At 39.8% G+C, this 20722-nt stretch overlaps 3 protein-coding genes across 3 annotated transcripts in view; 2 read left to right on the forward strand and 1 right to left on the reverse strand.

Moving 5' to 3' along the window:
- Positions 1 to 993: 993 nt before the first annotated feature.
- LOC121948286 (myozenin-2-like) lies at positions 994 to 9805 on the forward strand. Its single transcript, XM_042493644.1, has 6 exons — positions 994 to 1145; positions 3115 to 3199; positions 4223 to 4389; positions 6656 to 6809; positions 7414 to 7597; positions 8415 to 9805. Exons 2-6 carry the CDS (start codon positions 3124 to 3126, stop codon positions 8596 to 8598), a joined length of 765 nt encoding a protein of 254 aa, XP_042349578.1. The 5' UTR covers positions 994 to 1145; positions 3115 to 3123; the 3' UTR covers positions 8599 to 9805.
- Positions 9806 to 10009: 204 nt separating this feature from the next.
- Positions 10010 to 15354, reverse strand: rbm22 (RNA binding motif protein 22). The gene is made up of 11 exons (XM_042493643.1): positions 15276 to 15354; positions 13949 to 14002; positions 13828 to 13857; positions 13572 to 13704; positions 13356 to 13456; positions 12828 to 13000; positions 12395 to 12595; positions 12137 to 12301; positions 11403 to 11491; positions 11020 to 11148; positions 10010 to 10749 (listed from the first exon to the last, which is right to left on the reverse strand). Exons 1-11 carry the CDS (start codon positions 15327 to 15329, stop codon positions 10595 to 10597), a joined length of 1284 nt encoding a protein of 427 aa, XP_042349577.1. The 5' UTR covers positions 15330 to 15354; the 3' UTR covers positions 10010 to 10594.
- Positions 15355 to 18536: 3182 nt separating this feature from the next.
- The window catches only part of LOC121948341 (bifunctional heparan sulfate N-deacetylase/N-sulfotransferase 1-like), a 56876-nt gene continuing 54690 nt past the window's right edge, over positions 18537 to 20722 (forward strand). The window contains exon 1 of the mRNA XM_042493718.1: positions 18537 to 19051. The gene's annotated coding sequence lies outside the window, so the exon portion shown is untranslated. The remainder of the gene's footprint in view (positions 19052 to 20722) is intronic.

Here is a 20722-nt window from a genome sequence, read left to right on the forward strand (position 1 = left end):
TCCTAAAAAAAAAACCCTTAACAGGCAGCAACTATTCTACTTCTATTCTGTGTCTGCAGATGATTTTTATGTGACTTGGGATGACTCCACATTTTCTTTCAGACACCGGGAGGCTTCCTACTGGGGGGATATAGCGGTGTTGTGGAGCAGGGCAGGTGCGAAATCGATATCCAATCTCAACAGGGATAAGGAAAATGTTTTTTTCCCTCCTGGCTCCTGCTGAGCTCAATGAATCAATTTATGAGGGGGAAAAAGCTGCTTGATAAAGACTAACTCGAGATCAAAAAGGCCGACCAAATATAAAGTTAAAAAGGCATCACTTGTAATGTAACGCAAAATGCGAGTTTATGCAGAATTCACTACTGGAGTTTCTCAGCAGTTGGTAAGACAGTGAAAAAATGACAACAAAATAGCAAAAACATTGTGTTATTTATGAGTCTTACACTGCTGAATAATGGAGAAGTATGAAGAACGATCAAAACTTATAGCAGAGAAAGAAAAAGACATCAATGGTCTTGCGGCAACAGAAAATGGAAAAGCAAACTACCCCAGAGTTTAACCTTTGACCCCAAACTGGTAAACTGAATCACAACCTCTAATTCCAGTGCCCTCGTACTGCAGTAGCTCCCATAAGCCTGTGTATGTGAGAAAAACATGGCGGGCACAGAGGAGAGACATAGAAATTGTTTGTGTGTGTCTATGTTTGCAGTGGAGAGGTTGAATGCTTGGCCTCTCTGAGAGCTCCATGTCTCTGTCTGGGCAGCAGCTGTTATTACACACACACACACACACACACACACACATACACACACACACACACACACACACACAGAGGGGATCAGATTTTTATTACAAAGAGACTCGAGGTCAGGATGTAAATCTTTATACGTGCCCCTTCGCCTTAATTGCCCTTTTATACCCTCCCCTTAAACGCTCCCTCCATCCACCCTCTTATCCCTCTGCTAAAATAACCCAGTGAGGTAAGCACCCGAGGCATCCTGGGATGAGATTTATACAGACTGTTCCTTCTTTGCTGAGGAGAGTCCGAAAGGACTGTGGAAGCATCCTAGCTCCAGTACGGGACAAACCACACGACTGTCCAGACCAGCTCCAACACCCAACAAACAGGCAGGCAGGAGTCACAGGTAAGGACTGAGGTGAGGGAAGTGTTGGCCTTAAATATGGTCAAAATAAGGAGGACAGGAGGCGTTGTTTACAACCTGACTGAACAGAGTATGAACTGTGGAAGTCTTTTAATGAGGTGTGAAAAGGAAACTTGAGAAATTATATTTCTATGATGCTAAAGAGATGTGTTTTAAATGGAGATGATGCACTGTGGTTTTGTTGCAGTTGGATACTTATGATTTTTCTAATTATACATAAAAATTAATTCACAAAAGGAAGTTCACACAAGAAGAAAATACGTTCTCTAATTTTAGAAACTTAAAGGGACAGTTCACCTCGGAATCAAAAATCCATATTTTTCCTCTTACCTGTATGTGCTCTTTATCAGTTTAGATTTGCTTTTGTGTGAGTTGCCAGCTGTTGGAGATATCAGCCATAGAGATGTCGGCCCTATCTCGAATATAATGGAACTATATGGCATTCGACTGGTGGTGCTCAAACAAATGCATTTGGAAATAACAGCAATGTGTCTTTGAAGAAATCATGATCTGGTTAGCCTACTCCACAGACTTTGTTGTTAGATGTTCATGTAGGAACTATTTTCTTTCTACCGAACTACACCTGCTAACTATATCACAGCGCAAAGGAGACTTGCATCAAGTCATGGACAGGGCTGCAAACCTTTCAGAAAAGCTTGGAGTGAGATTTGAAAGGAGGTGAAATTTTTTTTTGTGGTGGTGGCGCTGCGTGTGTAAATATGCTGCGCAGCAGTTTTTTTCCTTACACAAAGCGTGGCATAGCCTGGCCCATTTTGTGTAAAAAAAAGTTTGATAAAAAAAAAATCTTAATTCTTTCAAGTGTTAAAACAACAAATAAACATGCATGATTCACACACAGATGTGCATTAGAAAACATTAGAGTGAATGTCAAACTGCACTGAACTAAAAGTGAATTATGCCTTGACCGAAACACAATAACTGTATATCTACTTTATGTTACACTGGAGCAGCCAGGTATGTTGTGTGTGAAAACAGCATAACTTATCCTACAGCCCACCATCACTCCCACTTAGAGAATGGGTGAAATCAAAGCAAGGCAGATAGACTGGGGCACCAGGCCCCCAAATCTGTCTGACTGAGGGTAAGTATGTATAGCTTCAGCTGGAGCAGCTGAGTGACCTGCCCACCAGTTAGGCTACATAGCTTGCCCACATCGATTAACAATCAGCCCCATTCGCAAATTGGTCTGAAAGCAGATACCCTGAAGAAAACTTAGCATTCAGTTAGCTAAATTAGCTTAAAGGAGAGGTGGTTAAGGTTAGGATTAGGGACAGGGTTACATCTAACCCTACACTATTTAATACACACTACATAATGAATAGCGGAGATGATTTTAACACAGCTAAGGTGATATGGTTAGCGGGTGTAGTTTGGTTAAAAAAAAAAAAAAAAAAAAGTCTGTGGATTATCTTGAGTTACAGGCTCACGATTTATAGAAAGAGACATTGCTGTTGAGTTTTTTCAAATGTATTTTCGGTTTTGGCGCTTTGAGTACCACAAGCCAAGTGCCATCTAGTTCCATATATTTGAGAGAAGGCAAACATCTACACGGCCGATATCTCCAACACTCTGCAACTCACAAAAACAATCAAGAATGATAAATAGCACTACAGCTAAGAGAAGAAATATGTATTTTTGATTTTGGAGTGGCTTGTCCCTTTAAGCCAAAAATCAGTAAAGGAGCCATGAAGTCAAAGCACATAGCTGGGGTAATAACAGTCACAAGAAAATGGAGCTGCCTTTAGGATTTGTTTAACTAACTTCAAGATATAGAAGATTATTTTTTTGCATTTTCAATAAATTAAATGTCATACTGTAGGGGATTTGCAATTGTAAATGATAAATTACAGAAGCTGATGTATCAGAAAACAAACAATTTAGAAAAGTCTTAATAATAATTATTCCAATGTCAACATGTGTGTCCATCAAGACAGCGACGATGCAGTCAAACCTGGATCACAAGACGAAACAGAGGATGTTGCAAGCAAAGGCTCTATCTAAGGGGGCCAGGGGAGGTGAGTGTTGATAGTGCAATGCATTAATTTGACACAAAATTAACATAAAAATAAACAACATTTGAAAGTAAGATAATACACATTCATTTAAATTCAGGTATACATCTTGTGTCAAGAAAATGGTACATTTCTGTGCATACAGTGCCCATATTCAAACCGGCATAATGTTGTCAGATGTAATTAAACCTCAAAACATCAAAGTGTGCAACCCCACAGTTTGGGGACACATGTGATATGGTATACACCCAGATCCCAGGAGTGCCAGCGTGTTGTCGAAATTCTCCAAACATTCCAGCAGGGACCATCCCAGTTATTTGTTTTCTACTGCTGTCCGCCGGCTTTGAAACTAAGTCTCCTAAACTCAGCAAAATGTGACTCCCACCAGTGAATCTTGCGCAGGACGATCAAAGGCAGCGCCTCAAGGGTGGCACATGCCCAGACTTCTCCCAACACTTTTCATGTGCGAGAAAGAGGGCTATCCGCTCTTACATGAGTCTTTCATCCAAAGATCCTATTTATATGCCCAGTTACCCATGCAACCCTGGACCACAACAAACATTACACACCCCTTGACATCATCTCGAGGCTATTTCAGACCCTCCACTGTGCCATGATATAACACGAGAAGAGACCCTGAGCAAAAGCTGCACGGATACCAACTTAGTGATGCTGCACACAGTTTGGCTTTTTTTATATCAGTGCCCCTCAGCTGTTTAAAGTCAACAGAAACAAGAAGATGAGAGGAGACATTATGCCAAAGGTCCTTATTAGTCTATGTTACTTTTCTTCTCTCTCCAAATGTCTGGAAGTTGCTGTTATCATTGCTTTTACACTCACAACCAAATGTCATGATATATTTATGCAGGGTTAGAGTCACCTCTTCACCCCATGCAATGCCACACAGCAGAGAAACCTGCGGCAAACAGACTTTTCTACTCTGATACTTCCATTTTGAAAATGCATAGGGACGTTTAATGTAATGACTTATTCAAATATCTCAATTTGTCTGTCATGTTGTGTCAGAGGGTCTGAACCTTGGGAAGAAGATCAGCGTTCCTAAGGACGTGATGATGGAGGAGCTCAACCTTCCATCTAATCGAGGCTCTCGCATGTTTCAGGAGAGGCAGAAGAGAGCGGAGAGGTTCACACTGGAGAACACTGCCACTGGTGCTGTTTACAACGCCAACACTGTAAGGAAATGAGGCACATAACACATAATGGGCCTCATGCGGCAACATTCTCTCAAATCTCTCTTACATTTACTCTTCATTTTCTGGTAAGAGAAAAAAATAAGAAAAGTCAGCTCCAGATGCACCAAATGCTCTAAACACAACCTGCTCTTACCCAGGTGTACTCAATGAGTCATGATTTAGCACCTCCTAAACACTATATAAGGACAAGTTTTGTGCTGTGTGCAAAGACTCTGGCATATGGCTGAGACAGGAGACACGACACCAAAAAAGGTTGTAAGAAGAACGTCAGCAGTAGTGAAACTGACGTAGGCCTACTATTAAATAAATTTTTAAAAAAGTAAAAAAGTGATTTCAGGAAGATGTTTTTAAGAATCAAAAGTAAAAGTACACATGTAAAAGGGTTTAAATAAATGTAATAAATCAAAATAATTAAAAGAAAAAGCAGCAATTCCTCATACATACAGTGTATATGAGATCTTGAACCATTACATTTTTTTAGCATTAAAAATGTATTTCACGAAACAAATAGTTGCCAGTTAATTTTCTAATTAATCGGCTAATTGTTTCAGCTGCATTTGTATATTTTTATATTTTTGGTTTGTGAAAAAAAAAGTAAATTAGCTATCTAATAATAGTTGTGGAGTAAAAAGTACAATATTTCCCTCAGAAGTGTAGTGGAGTAGAAGTGGAAAGTGGCATGAGATTAAGATAATCAAGTGATGCAAAAGTAACCTCAGATTTCTATTTAAGTACAGTATTTGAGTAAATGTACTTATTTAAAGGTCAGCTCTGATCAGCAGAGGGATGCACAGTGACTGAAATTACTAAAAACCCAATTACCAAATTACCAAATTACCAAATTATCAAAACCCCATCTAAATTTATAAAGGATATTAATGCATTTTGTTATATGTTCCTCAAATATAATTTTAATTTTTCATTGTGTTAGACAACAATGTATGGACTGTAAAAGCAAGATTTTTTTCTCTTATCTTCGTATGAGTGCTTTGGGATTTTTTGTTCACTGTGAAGGCGTTCAAGAGTTTTTCTTCACAAGTAAAGTGGTTGAGTAATTGATATATGGCTGATTATTTTGTGGGTGAAGTATGCCTTTAATGTTTTATAGCAGCTTGTTGCAGTATTGATCAAAGAGCTTCAATTAATGACCAATGAAGTCTGATCTTTCTCAGTGTCTGCTGTCTAATTTCTCTGGAGTACTGTAACAGACATTTATCATCTTACTACAATAACTGTACGTGCAAAATGGGCTGTTTTCACCTTGATGAATGAATATATATGAGTAATATTTTTTTAATTTGACAGGAATATGCTTCACAAATAATGATCCTTTTTAAGGACAGATATTACAAGGGTACCTCAGCAATCTAGTGTTTCACATATTAGCAAGACAAATGGACAATATGGAAGCAGCACAGGCAAATAAATAACTTTTAGAAAATGTCTATTTTTTCAACTAAATGTCTTTAGTTTGGGACAAAATCCAAAAATGATTTATCTAAACATCAATGTCATCTTTTACTGCCTCCTACATACCCACTTCTTTTATACCCCACACCTCGAGTTTGTGATGCAGACTTTCTGTTGAAATAACTTTCTCCTTCAGACTCCCTCAGGTTTATGAACTATGTGTCTGTCTCTGGGCACAATTATTGGACACCATTGGACAAATGTGACATTTTACATTTAACTATACAAAAATCAATAAATAAATACATTTTAATTACTTTATAATAATATTACATTTAAATTAATGAAAAATCCTTTGTTTATTCTCTAATGATTATTCTAATCATTTTTATTGCACCTTGTGCTTTAAGCATATTCTCTTGAGGATCCCAGCCACTCATTTCACTGCATATGTTGAAAATACAATTATGCTTGCATTCACTCAGTTCCAGCTGTATTAAAGGACAAATCCTTGTTCATGGGCAGACTAAACTATTTTGCACCTTTAAGGGGTGGGCGAGGCCTCAGAGAACTTCCACTATTTTTTAATGCTAATGCCAGTCTTTCAACCAATTTATTAAGCTTATTTTACTTTAGTTGTGGCACTGATTACTTTGAAATACAAAAACTGCTCACAAAACCAAACTTTTCATTGTCATCTTTTCAAGGGCCTCCCACACATTGGGGCCCTGGGTAATCAAACCCTCTTTTCCACCAGTGAAAACACCACTGGTGACAAAAAAATCTTTGAATCTTGACATAAGCTCATAGATATCTAACTCTGTCCATTCCCCAGGTCCATGCAGAGGTTGTTCCTCCTCCACAGATCATCCCAGAGCCACAGGGAGGAAAAGAGAACCAGATTTTCCCCATCGCTGGTAAGCATAGCCTGGTCATGAACCTCCAGAAGACTATAGCAAAGAAGGGCAGCCCTGACGTCCTCGCTCCAGGTAAATGGTTAATACCCTGTGATGTAAACCCACAGACTGCCATAAGCCGCACAACTAGCTCACCGCAATTCCAAATGCTTTGGCAATGCATGGACACTGCATCTCACTTTGCTGGTGTTCACTTTTTATATGGAAATTTATTGAGCAAATAAATGAGTTTTCCTATTATCAGTGCCAGAGGAGCTGGCAGTTTGCAGAGAGCGGTTATGTGAGCATCTTTGCTGAGTGCTGTTGTGTATTAGTCCTGACAGAAGGCACTGCTTACAGTCTGACTGACAGCGAGCTGAGCTCTGTTTATTATCGGGATTCGCACTGAGATCTAATTACTGTAGTTGCTATTGTTGACAGGAGTGACATCAAAGAGATTTATATGAATATTAGATCTGCTGGTGCTTTGTTGGGGCTTGATTTTTTTTTTTTAAGTTATCTAATGGGTTTTGTAATTAGTTTCAAAACCAAAGAAAACATTTTTTCTGAACAATGGGGAGAATTATTTAGCCTACACAGAATTTTAAAGTTTCTCAAAATTAAAATAACAAAGCTTTCATTTTACCCATATTTGTATGCCATTTTTACACACTGACATCAGACTTGTTTCTGTCAGGATATTCTGGACCTATGAAGGAAATGCCTCATGAGAAGTTCAACACAACAATAATCCCCAAATCCTACAGTTCCCCATGGAGTGAAGCTTTGGGAGACAACACAGAGCTCCTGAACGCCCTCAATACCCAGCTGCCCCAGCTCCCACAAAGACTACAACCACCCAACTACAGGTGCTTCAACAGGTAAATCTGCCTTTCCACATCGTCTACATCCCAATGAAAGCACTGGGTGATGGTTGAATCCTCTTAAGTTGGAAATACAGGCATTTCAACCCACCCATCCTCAAATAGACCCGCAGATGACCTAACCGTATCATCCATCACAATCATCTCCTCCCTCGGCTCTACTCCATGTTTCCACAGTTTGAAAATGAATCTCTGGCCTGCACCTCCTTGGAGTGTGGCTGTGTGACTGGCTATTTTGAACCCTAGCTCTTGAAAGATAATCCACCAAGGGGGCTGCCAGCTTTTAATGCCCCCCACAAGACAAATTACGCACGAAAGGGAATCACCTTTCTTGTGGCACACAAGCAATTGCATCACACCAGCAAGGCAGCACAAAGGTTAAGCTTGGGCAGCCGGAGAAATGGAGAATGTATGAAAGACAAACTCTGACTTTATTCAATTAAGGCTGTCAATCACTCGGTTCCTGCCAGCCAGTCTGGAACTGTACCCCCTGTGGACGGATCTGTTTACGCCCTCAAGATTATTGTGAAGCCTTAATTAAATCTGAACTCTAATGGTCAGAGCGGGTTCATAAGGAGAAAAAGTTCACCACACACCCAGTTTGAGTCATCCTAAATCCCAGGTGGTTTCTCCTGTTAGACAGTCCAGTTAATATCAGAGATGACTAAACTAGGTATCATGTATCATTTAAAAGTTTCCCCCCTTTACAGGAAGGAGCCTGGGTCATATGATATTTCGGCTCATGTTCTGCAAGCAACATGAAACACAATGCATCCAAACTGCTTAGTAACAAGCTTTTCTTTTTGTCTCTCAGATCTGCAATGCCATTTGGCGGAGGTCTAGCCAGCAAGAGGGTGATCCCAGTGATTGGCTTTGAGGCAGTTGAATCCCAGTGCCTGCCCGGCCTCGCTCTGGACCGCATGTGTCGACGGCCCAATTTTAACAGAGCACCCAGGGGATGGGGAAATGATTACTGCCCTGAATCCAATGAACTATGAAAAGGGCTGGTGAGCTTAAGACTGAAGTTCTGCCCTGCTCTCTTCCTGCAAAGATGATCCATCTGTTAATCAGTGGGCACTGCAGGAGAGAGAAAGAAAACACTCCTGCATGATATGTAAAGTGGTTTGCTACTGCTTGACCAGATGAGGTAAACTGCTTGGATCTGTTTATTAACACAGTAGAGTCCCGGACAATGCTGCCACAGGCTGAACAGCTCTATCCGTTTCCTTTTCTTATCTTAGCAGTATCTGATCCCATCAATGTCAGTGCCTGGCACCCTTCTTTACCCACTCCCAGTCTGCATCTGATAATTTTCAAGCTTTGCCTTTACATCTTTATCCCCTCTTTGTCTCCTGCTATTGTGTAAGAGCAACTCAGGATTCCCACACCTTCGTAAACATCCAATTCAAGGACTTTCCAGGCTCAATCCTCTCAGATTGAAAGACCCAAGTGGCATTGTTTGAAACACTGATCAAGGTTAATACTGTTCTAACGCTGAAAGAACATAATTAGAAAAAGCAGGCTTTACGGAAGCTCACAGACAACAATAATAAAAGAGAGGCTTGATTGTGGAAATTGTGCTGTTACACAGTGATGGCAGACAATATCAAAAGAACTACAATTTCTATAACACATAATATATCAATTCAATCGCTTTCATTAGCCACTTTTATGCTGCCTGTTCCAAGGCGGGAATGTCACACTATTATGCTGCCTCACCACTCTGCACATAAGGTAAGATCACCAAAGAGACAGAGATGTCTCGCCTTTCAACTGGCAACAAAGATTGTACCATTGCTGAATCGAGGTGTGTGTCATAGGGACAAGCTGGCAGGATGGGGTCGGGACGCAGGAAATTTAAAATCTAGAGAGCAACTATTAGGGGCTAACTCAAAGAAGAAATAAAGGAGCCAAATGTCTGCAAAGTGGGAAAACACTGAGATCCGGGAGCTCCTGGTCCTCTGAGCAGAGGGCGAGATCAGCCGTCATATAACAGCGATGGTAAATGATTGTCATTGCCATGATATGCCATTGTTATAGTTTAGAAAGCGCTTGTATGTTGTATGTCACACTAGAGGCTGACACTGTTGTTGTTGATGTTGTTGCCTCCAGGATGCTGGCATGCTGTCTAAAATCACAAACTGTTACAACATGATGACATTATTTGGTTCTATGTAAAAAATAAAAGGTGGCAAAAAGAAAGGACTTTGTAGAGGCTCTATAGTGCGAGCTATGTTAAAAGGGATACTGAATCATGTCTATTTATATCTGAGAAGTTTTCAAGGCCTTGAATTTTTTTCCCTGAAATTAACAAATTATTAAGGATTTCAAAGACCTGCTGGATCCCTGGCGACTGTAGGAGACACCTCGGCATCTGCAGAATTTTAATGATGAACATGCACTCAGAGGTGATCAATGACAAAATTGCATCATTTTAATGACAAGTGAAAATAAAGAAAGCCTTACATTAGACAAAGTCATTATGCTGTAGAATATTTAGATTGTGTCAAATAAAAAAAGGAACTGAAAATTAACAGATTTAAAAAAGAAAATGCTCTTCCAATTTCTACTCCATGTTGCACGATGTGCCAAATACAAGCTAAACTCACAGTATACATTTTATATATATACACAATGGCTCCGACCACAGGAGCCTGTAAAAACCACATGGTCCTGATCACATTGGCTAGTACTCTCATGTTGGAAGTCTGCTGGTGCCGTTCTGGTACTTTTCAACTGCAAGTAGTGACAGAATCATTGTGTAACATCCTGGTTGTCTTTCCAAAACACAGATGGTCCTCCTTCAGTTCATTCACTGCACTGCAGGTGGCAAAATAAATCAGATGTTATCCCGTGAGACATAGCTGTGTTTTCTCTCAGAAGTAGTCTGCAGGTTTCAGGCCCACTGACGGCATCTGAAGTGAAAGCACCTGACCAGGTTTGACGTAAGGAAAAAGTATGACATCTAATGGCTGTATGACTTTACTCATGCTGCTAATCACCATGACGTGAGCCATGTGCAGCATGGGCACCCATGCGCTGAGGATCCTGGGAGGGATAGTGGATTTGACCAGGTGGTCTCATGCTCATTGGAGGGGGTATAGGTGGAGCCATGGGACCCATGGGGTGAAACATTGGAGGGCCGAAACCTGATTGAGCAGATATAAAAAAAAAGAACACAGTGTTAGGAATCGACCTTTTCTTACTGTGTTTAAATCACTTTACAATGTGCTATCTGATGAATATATTCTTCTTCGCTGCTTTGTGAAAATGTGTTGTCTAAACCTTTAAAACCAGATCAGGATTACAAAAGTTGAAAGCAGAATAAAGTTAACAGGATTATTTCATATGTAACTGTTTTATATCCGACATATGTTACTATGTGTGTGATATGAGTGAGATCATGGTTATTATGTTACCTGGAGGAGGCGGGTTGATGCCTGGAGGTGGGGGTAGAGCAATGTTCATGATCGCAGGAGAGGTGCTGGGGTCCAGGTTAAAATAGTTTGCAGGAGCTTCTTCATCTAAAGCTGGTGGTGGAGGAAGAGCTACAGCAAAAAGAGGAAAATAAACAAATTTCAAATTTCTTTTAGTAATGATAATTTCCACTAAAAATCCCAATAATTTCCTAGAATATATAACCAAAAAGACAAACAATCAACAACCAATGATGCATTGTAGACATTAAAGACTTTTAAATTTTACCAACATGACTGTCAGTATGTGTGCACAAGTACACGCGCATGCACACATGCACGCACGCGCACACACACACACAAAATCCCTGTGTTTGTAGACTCACCTCCTGGGAGTCCAGGTACAGGATCCAGTCTGGTGCCCATCTCACTGACACCATCTTTGATGCCCTCCTTCCCTCTAGCTGCCTGAGACCTAAAAAAACAAACACGCAATATATATTAATCACATCACTTTGCTTGACCATCGCTGAATGGTGTGAAGGTGTGCAGCAGCAGAGTTCTGTCCAGAATAGAAAAGTTCACGTTCTTTGCCGTGTCAAAGCTCTTGCTGTGTCGGTGAGAATATTTTAACAATGCAGTCAGCTGTTAACTCTCAGCTGTGACTGTGATGGTAGTTTTAATCCAGGCTGTTATTTTCAAAACACACATGCTCTTAGAACACCACCTGGCATTTAATGTGCAAATTATCACTATGAAATTTCACATCTCCTCCCATGTGCTACACTTAGTGAGCTGTATGAAAGTTACTGAATTTTCTGATGGCAGTTTATTTGGGTTGCATGTCCTGTATGCTAAGCTACATAGTGTTTGGCCATCAAAATGCATTGAAATGTTACCTTTTTTTAAATCTGTGTAGTTTCATTAAGTTAATGCCAATGTCTGGTCAAAATTTCACATGAATAGCTGCACTGGAAATATGTGTGATGTCTGATAAAATGGTAAAACCAGTATTATCACAAGTTTAATTAACCTGTGGAAAAATGATTAAGCGTCTGAGGGTCAGGTTGGTAACGGACACCCTAAGGCTTCACTTTTACATTCTTGATAAGCTTCTTACCTTCCCCACTTGACAGTGAGCCTCCTTCCATTAATGATGAGTTTGTTGAAGGACTTCTCAGCAGCCATTTCCGCTGCCTGCCGAGTGGCAAACTGGATGAAGGCACACTGCTGCCTCTGCACTATGGTAATGGTGCGGATCTCACCGAACTGGTAAAAGTGACTCCTGCAATAAAACAGATAAATGTCCAATAGACCCCTCAACACTGGAAGAAGCTTGTAGGAAGATTGAAAAGTTGCAATGAAATAGAAACCTTACTTGAGATCTCCATCAGTGACAGTATCTCCCAACCCCCCTATGTAGAGGGTGGTGATGGACTTGTCATCTGGTGGGTCCAGTCGGGGCATAGTTGAGGCCCGTTTTAGCAGCTTGTCAGCTACTGGGTCATTGATGCCATAGTAACGGTCCTTTATATTCTGGTCGGCTAGGGGGTCGTCAGGATCTGTGGGCTTCTCGTGCCTGAGTAAAAAGGAGAACCAGAATGAGAAAACATTGATTGTGCAACAAGTCTGACAAAAATAAGGAATTTACAGTCAAACTGAAACACAATAACACACCAACATCTATTTTGCCTGTAAGTAATAAAAAAATAAATGTACAATAAGAAAATCAATATAAGAACCAATCAGCACACACTGCTGACCCCACAGCACCCAGTTTGACCCTTAAGAAACTGCAGCCTGTCACTCACCTGTAAGGACACTCCTCCCCTCTCTTACACTCTCCCTTCACCCAGAAGGAGCAGATGTGCGGCCGGTTCCTCTTGTAGTATGGGGTGGTCCGAGCCAGTTTCAGCAACATATCACTAGAGCTAGGTGCTTTCCCAAGCTGCCCCACTGGCCGTGTGCCGTCAGAATTGGCTATCTAAGAACACAGATGTCCGAACAGACAAAAGGGATCAATGGCAAAAAAGTTGCAACCTTATAGAAAAGCATGAACTTCTTCAGGAAGTTGCCTGTTTTAGTTATATCTCATAGGTGAACCAAATCTCTTAAGTGTTACAGATGGTTCATATTTACACCTATTTCCTGTTTGTTTTTTCATCAGACCCTGTCCAGGCCTTTATACTGCAGGAAAGACAAATAACTGACAGAAAAATTGGATCAGAATGCCCTGATACTCATTTTATACTAGTGTTAGCTTTTGTAGTTGTGTGAGAAACACAATAAATAAAATTAAAAAACAAAAAGATTTGGTCTGCATCAGAAAGCAATCATACCTCTCTTTCCATGTTCTGTGTGTAGTACTCTTTGTTCACATCTGACTTAGGAACTTCGTCTTTAACTGACAGCCCAGTGTCTCTGACCTGGATAGGCAAACCTGTGAGACAAAATGTGTGGATTAAACTCATATAACTACAGTACGTGTCTCGGCAAGAAATACATAACGTGCTCAGGCTATATATGACAATTTCAAGGAGTCGGTTGAGACTCACCATACTCCAGGTCAAGTAGACATGTCTGACAAACGTTCTTCATTTTACTGCAAGTCTGACACACTTCGGTCTTCTTGAAACGCATCCGTGTCCCTGGACACCACCGGAACACGGTAAAGGGTCGAGCACAGATCTGATGGACAAAGAATGAAAAAAATATATAAATGATCCTACATGGAACTTAATGTAAATAGTTAAAGATAAACTATGCTGTGTGCAGCATAAAACAGACTTTAAGCATCAATGTAAACTATACCTTGCATTCTTTCCCATACTTCTCCTTGGTCTGTAAAACAAAGAATAAACAAATTTGAACCTGCACAGCCATTGATACCGACAATACAAGAAAAAAAAAAGAGTCAGGAATGCTCACTCACCATACGGATGTAAGGGTTTTCTCCTAAACATGTCTGACATAGAATTGGAAAATCCTGCAAAGACAAAAGGAGAACAGATGTTCATTTAGTAAAAACCAAGCACCATATCTGTTATTCATCCAACAGTCCCCTGATGAGAGTTATCTGAAGCAGTCTCATTCTCTGTTTCACTTCGCTGTGGGCATCTTGGCAATGTTACATGTGTGACTACAGGGAGTGAAATGGGACTTGCTCACTCCTTCTTTTCCATCTGTTGAAGGATGCTGTTTCAATCTAAGTGCTAGCTGCTGAAAATGACCTCGTCTTAATCCATCCTACTGACAGCATCAGCCAAACACCTAAATATAAGCAGCTCTTGTGGCTCAGGCGTTAACTACACAGTCTAGAATTGCAAAGTTTGTAATCTGGTGTCTTAATAAAACCAACATTGGCCAAAGGCCTTGCTGTGTCATGGCTCAAAGGAGGACACTGATTTGTAGCCTTTTATAGTAAGGTTATGGAACTATTAAGAGGATCGAGACACAGTTGCTTGATGCACAAATAGAACAATGAACAGTTAAAATTTAGGAGATAAGACAATTTTAACTTGGCTCAAATTAAAAAGTTAAATCAGATAGTTTCCTAAGTCGATGACCAGCAACAAGGATGGTTAAATAATAAAATCACGAGAACAGTTTATAACAAAGACCACATCTCTTCTGCTATTCCCATGAGTCGTAACATAAAGTTTAGAGTGACCTGTCAGGTAAACGGATTGAGTCATTTCCTTTGAGCGCCTGCTAAGCTAACGCTTCAGTTAGTTATGTGTGATACAAGTTTACATAAAAAAAAATAGTAACACGGAACAAAAGAAACTAGCTAATCCAAAATAAAAGGTCACACATTATGAAGTCCCGGCTTCGCTCGCTGTGGATTAGCTTTTACTTAGGGCAACTACGTTTTATTGTTGTTAGCCTTTTGCTGCTAGCATTCACTAGCTCTAATAGCTAACTTTGGCATAAAACATGTTACGATTACATTATCCGAGAGCTTGTTTTAAGCCCAATTTCGGATGGTATCCCCAATCTCCTGTAGCTCACTATTGTTGGGTCCAGGTGAAATCAGCGTTTATACTAAAGCTAATGGAGTCATGTTTATTAGGGCAGCAGCCACGCTTCGACTAGCTACTGTTAGCTAACGGCTGGCTAATTAGCTACCAAGCAAACCGGTTAGTTTTGTGGCAAAATGGCCGAGTTTATTGTCGTGTTAATTTCTAAAATTTAACACTAAATGGTCGTGTTTTATTTGTACATTCTGTCCGGTACATTGTAAAGCCGATTAAACATACCGCGTCTTCCCAGTTCTGTCTATTGTAGGTGTTGGATCCCAGGGACGTCGCCATTTTGCAGAGAGCGAGCCAAATGAGACCACAATGCACCGCGGCAGAGACAGCCACGTTTCACCTTAGGGTGTCGCCCTATTTCAATAAACTATCAGGCATAATCTAATTAAGGAAAAAGAAATACAAATATAAGAAGCAAATGAAAATACTGGATGAGTTAAAACAATAAATAAATAAAATTTTAGATTTGCACCATGAGTAACTCTGCTAACGACAGACTACATATAAGTGAGAGACAATAATGCGTTTGTTATGAAACAAGTGTAGTTTATATCATATCAATATGCATGGAGACGTGGAGAGATGAGTGCAGATTTAATAATATTTATCATTAAACACAACTTTAGAGAAAATTGAAGATGCTGCTGTAACATGTCATTTAACAGTTGAAATCTGTAGTTAGTTAGTCCATATAATAAATATGAATAATTGATGAAACATTACCTAATGTTCTGTCATTAAAAACTAGCACTAACTCTATACTTAAAACTTACAGCTCCACACTGACCGGAATATATATATATATATATAATGCATTAGTGATATAAACCAGTAGCATAATATAATATAGGCTAAGGCAATCCTTCATTAGTCGCAGCAGGGAAATTTGCATAACTGCAGGGAGAGGATAGTGCAAACAAAGGTAAAAACCACAAAGCAATATAATATAATTACATGTCCATAAAAAGTCTGATCAGTCTAATAAGTAAATATGTTCCAATAAGTAAACAGTAAAAACACAGAGCAACTAGAATACGTAAGCAGTAAAAAATGCAAAGCAATATAAAAGGTAAATAGTAAAAAAAAAAAAAAAAAAAGGCAGGGCAATATAATAAGTAAATGGCAAAAAGAGCACTGTAATAAGTCAACAGTAAAAAAACACACAGAGCAATATAATAAGTAAACAGTAAAAAAAAACACAGGGCTATGTATTAGGCCAAGTGAAGACTTAAAAGCAAAATACAATAAATTTACAAGTGAATTAATGCTGGTAATGCATGTATTCCACAGTATACACATAATAGATATTGCACCTTAGTGATTGTCAGTAAAAATAAAAGCAAGCTATTATAAATAGACCAGTGTAATTGCTAGATTAAATAACATAACACCTTGTTATTGCAATATAAAAGTGGCCATGCTTCAAACTGAGTAAATTTGTTTTTGACTCTTGACAAGTAACTTACCTTTTATTTTTGATGTTTTTGCAGTTCTCCTTAAATTACATTTCGAGGGCTTTTACCTGTAACAGAGTGCTTTTACATTCTGGTAGTGTGGCCTACTTGTAATTATGGAAAGGATGTGAGCACTTCTTACCACTGTGTGTGTGAAAGAGAGGCTGACTGGCTGGTGTTTGTGAGCTTGTAGCCTATAAGCCAATTGTGTAGTCCACTTACAGTTTATCTATCCACCTGTTCCAATTCAGGTCAGGGTGTCTTTGCTGTGTGAAACTCCAATTAGCGAGGAGTCGGATGTTTGAGATTACGGATTGGCATTAAACCCCTAATGTTTATTTAAGGTCAGGGTGAGGCTGTGGAGTCAGAGGACAGGGATTAGATCCAGGCCTGAAGAGCTGGCAAACTATTTCATAATGCAGCTGTCATTCGAGGGGTCAAAAAAGGAAGTATGGCTACTTTTAGTAAAACATTCTCTTCTTTTACTTTACTCTGAGTTAGAGTTTGTGACTTCATGGTAGCCTATAATCGAATGCATTGTGCTGATCAGCTGGGTAACACTGATTATTGATCGGCAACTGCCCCTGTGATCATATTTCCATTAGAAAGCTTTAAACTTCCTGTGTCACTCGTATCCAGGTGCACAGTCTGTGTGGGACACTGACATAACCCTTCCAAGCATTGCCTTCTTTGTCCTAATGAGTCATGTGACCACATGTCCTCTATCATGTGATGTGGATGAGACAGCCAAAGCTATTTTGAAGGACGGCTTTGTCTTAGATTTGCCCACTTTGTAATCAAAATCACCAACCTCACGAGTCACGAGGTCAGAGAAGGTGTATTATTACTTCACAGCTTCTCCACTTAAGATATTATATGGATATGTAGCCTTTTGATGGTGCTGTTGATGTCATGTGTTCCTGTGTGGTACACTCAGACATTAGGTGTGATTTATGCAGTTTTTGTGTTCATTTAAAATTGTATTTATACTTCATATCATTTAAAAGCTATTTGTTGTCTTGGAACAGTTTGGTTAAACTTAGTTTTTTATGTAGTTCAGGATTGATTGTTCACTACTTTGTAGCAGTAATCAGTGCTATACATTTAAACATTTAGATATCAATATTCACCCCAAAAGAAGATAAAATTATATCAAAAGTATAGTCCTTATTAGTGGTGTTGTTAGACCTTGGCACCCGAGCATCAGCCCTAAATACTATAATAATATCATTTATATTATTTATATTTCTAATATAAATAGCCCTGGATCTGAATACATAGGCCTGGTAATAATAATAATAATAATAATAATAATAATAATAATAATAATAATAATAATAATAATAATAATAATCCCAAGATCTAATAATTTGTAACTCTGGTCATACTTGTATTTACCACAAACACTTGAATAAGTATAGCCTACTTATTTTTTTCCGACTCTCATCAATGAATTTTTAAAAACAGCATTTTTTTTTTGTTGTTTTCTTCCGAATACTAATAACTAACGACTAATATTTTTACCATCACAATTCATAATTAATCTGGAAACGTTTTGAAGGGTAAATAGATGCCAGAATGAATAAAAAAAGCACACGACAACTACTATTAATACTACTAATAAATTTAAAAATAATAATAATAATAATAATCATTTCCAAGGCTTGTATCCCCCCAGACCCTCTACAGAAGGCCGAGCTAAACCCCAGATGTCCTCAAACCCTAGAGCCGCCCCTGTTCCTTAGAATATTACAGCAATAACTTAAGATTCAAGATTCAAAGTCTTTATTGTCATATGCACAGTATGGAAACATGTTTCCCTGTACAATGAAATTCTTACTTTGCTGTCCACAGAATGCCTAACGTGTAGCAAATATAAAAGAAATATTAATAATATATAATATAATAATAATAATAATTTACAATAGAGTATTTATAGAGTACAATAAGTATTTATGATTATGACATTGTTCTTTTTATGACATTGTTCTTTTAGTTGCTTCATGCAACACTTTTTTTTTGCATGGGCGCGTGTTGTATAATGCACGTTGTGGTGACTAATCAAAATCACGACTTTCCCTGAGCTTCTGTTCTCAGAAATATGAATGATAAAAAACTTTCAGGATAATCCCAGTAGCTATCATTGCACAATTAAATTCCGAGTAGTGTAGCTCCACACAGCCCATCAAGGCCGCTCTAATCTCACCGGTGAAGAGGATGCAGATAAAGCTCTTGTAGGAATATGATCGCACGGTGATTTCTTTGAGGAATAGTGTAGTATGCATGTATGCGCATATCAGAGACAAAAATGTGCAGCGCTGGCGCCTCCTGTCGACAGTTATGGGCCACTGCCGGTGCACTGAGCTGCAGAAAGAGAGGGGCATTCTCAGATTTCCCGATTTCTCCCAGCCGAGTCCGCTCTGCCGCTTCCACATCACGGCCGACAGCAAAACGAGACGACGACGACGACATGCTCCCGGCGTGCTTCAGTCCCGCAGCCATCCCGACCGGACCGTGTCGTCCCGAATCCACGTAGACTCAAACAAGGTGAGTACATCGACACAACGCGGGTCTCGTCGCGGTGTTTTCGCACATGTTTGGTAACACGACCGAGAGCCCCGCCGCTCGGTCTCCCAGGCCAGGCTAGTGAACATTGTCTGGCGCAGACGGAGAATGAGGCCAGTTCTTCGGCCTGACTCTCTGCTGGCTGCAAACACGAAGCTCCAGTGAAATGGTGGAGGCTCCGCGTCGCTCTTCAGCTCGTCCGTATGGCAGCAGAGAAAGCAGGCTAACGTTATTTTTTGAAGCGGGTCGGGTCGAAGTTTGTGCTCGGGATAGAGCTGTGTCCGGCTGCTCAGGTCTGTGATTTAATATCGGAATTCCTTTATCCAGCCGAATACCGTAATGCAGCCAGCTACAAGCGAGCAACTTGTTTTTGTAACTTTGGTGCGATGTGTAGCCTAAATTGAATGTTCGCTCCAAGTTAGCTTCAACATTTCGGCAACAATGTAGCAATTCAACTACAAACGCTACAGTGTGTCTCTTGCAACGGAAAGGCCGAACGATTTTGTGTGCAAATTATAATTAAAGGTCGATACGACTGTCTGCCACCTAATCTAATAGCACCGCACATGACAGAGGTGGATAAAAGAGCAGCATGGGAATGCAACGACCGCTTTAACATTATTCAATTTGTCCAAATGATTTCTGGGAACTTGGGTTAATTATCAGCAGTGATTACTGCCTCTGTGTTACAACAGATGATGCATCAGAGTGTTATTGAGCTACCTGTAGGAATCATCTGCAGGCTGATTATTACAAATAATGCTCGTCAGTAAGATTTCAGAACTGTTTTAATCATAAACTGTGTTTGTAGAGGTGAAAAGAGAATTATGACTATACTATATCATTCTCTAGTTGTAGTTTCAAGAAAAGTAGAGCAGTTTGCACCCTCAACAAAGATGTGCACCCAGTTTTAAGTGTTTTGGTATGTTTATATGTGACATAGCTGTTTCACTTTCCACCACCAGTGATGCCTTTCTTAACAAGATCTGTCTTTACTGTATGAGGCTGCTTTGTTTCTCCTTGTTGTGTATCTCCACCGAGGTAGCTGCATCTATTAGATACTATAAACACTTGACTCCACTCTGTGGTAAAAAGGGGCAGTCCAGACCTGCCTGAAATCTGTTGCCCTGGGGTGTGTGCGCGTGCAAGCGTGCACCTCTGTGAGTAAGAGATTACTAAAAGGCGAATGACTCACGCCCAGAATGTATTTGGTAAAGTCATGAGGACTTTCCCTGTGTTTCGCCTCAGCTGCAGAAGACATTCTTGTGACTGAAAAGCGCTGTCTTTCTGGTTTTATGTATCATGAGATTTATTTGACCAGTGCTCCACATTTTTTGCTATTCCCTAGCCATGTGTTGTTTATCACATGTTCCACCCATCATTTGTAGAAAAAAAAACGTTGGGGCTTATTCCATTTGCAGATTAGATTAAAAAAAGAGTGTGTTGCTGTCATTTGTTTGTCAAATTTGTGGAGAGCTGAATCTTGAGTTACGTTCTATTTATCTGTGCCAACTGTTTGTCTGGTTGTTCTAACCCTCCATCTGACTGCTCCCACTGGCTGCCAAACATGCTGTGATCTAGCGCTTTCAGTTGATGAAGACTGCCACTGCTGCCGCAGCCATTTGATCATATATCAGCATCTCCTCACTTAGA

The sequence above is a fragment of the Plectropomus leopardus genome, chromosome 9, assembly GCF_008729295.1.
Source record: "Plectropomus leopardus isolate mb chromosome 9, YSFRI_Pleo_2.0, whole genome shotgun sequence".
Classification (NCBI taxonomy): domain Eukaryota; kingdom Metazoa; phylum Chordata; class Actinopteri; order Perciformes; family Serranidae; genus Plectropomus; species Plectropomus leopardus.

What these genes read in the sequence shown, in the direction of transcription:
- LOC121948286 (XM_042493644.1), top strand. Translation starts at nt 3,124, where the DNA reads ATGCAGTCAAACCTGGATCACAAGACGAAACAGAGGATGTTGCAAGCA. An exon ending in CCCTGACGTCCTCGCTCCAG is followed by an intron (nt 6,810 to 7,413) that starts GTAAATGGTTAA and finishes TGTTTCTGTCAG; the next exon opens with GATATTCTGGACCTATGAAG. An exon ending in AACTACAGGTGCTTCAACAG is followed by an intron (nt 7,598 to 8,414) that starts GTAAATCTGCCT and finishes TTTGTCTCTCAG; the next exon opens with ATCTGCAATGCCATTTGGCG.
- rbm22 (XM_042493643.1), bottom strand. Translation starts at nt 15,329, where the DNA reads ATGGCGACGTCCCTGGGATCCAACACCTACAATAGACAGAACTGGGAA. An exon ending in AAAACCCTTACATCCGTATG is followed by an intron (nt 13,858 to 13,948) that starts GTGAGTGAGCAT and finishes TTTGTTTTACAG; the next exon opens with ACCAAGGAGAAGTATGGGAA. An exon ending in GTCACTGATGGAGATCTCAA is followed by an intron (nt 12,302 to 12,394) that starts GTAAGGTTTCTA and finishes GTTTTATTGCAG; the next exon opens with GAGTCACTTTTACCAGTTCG.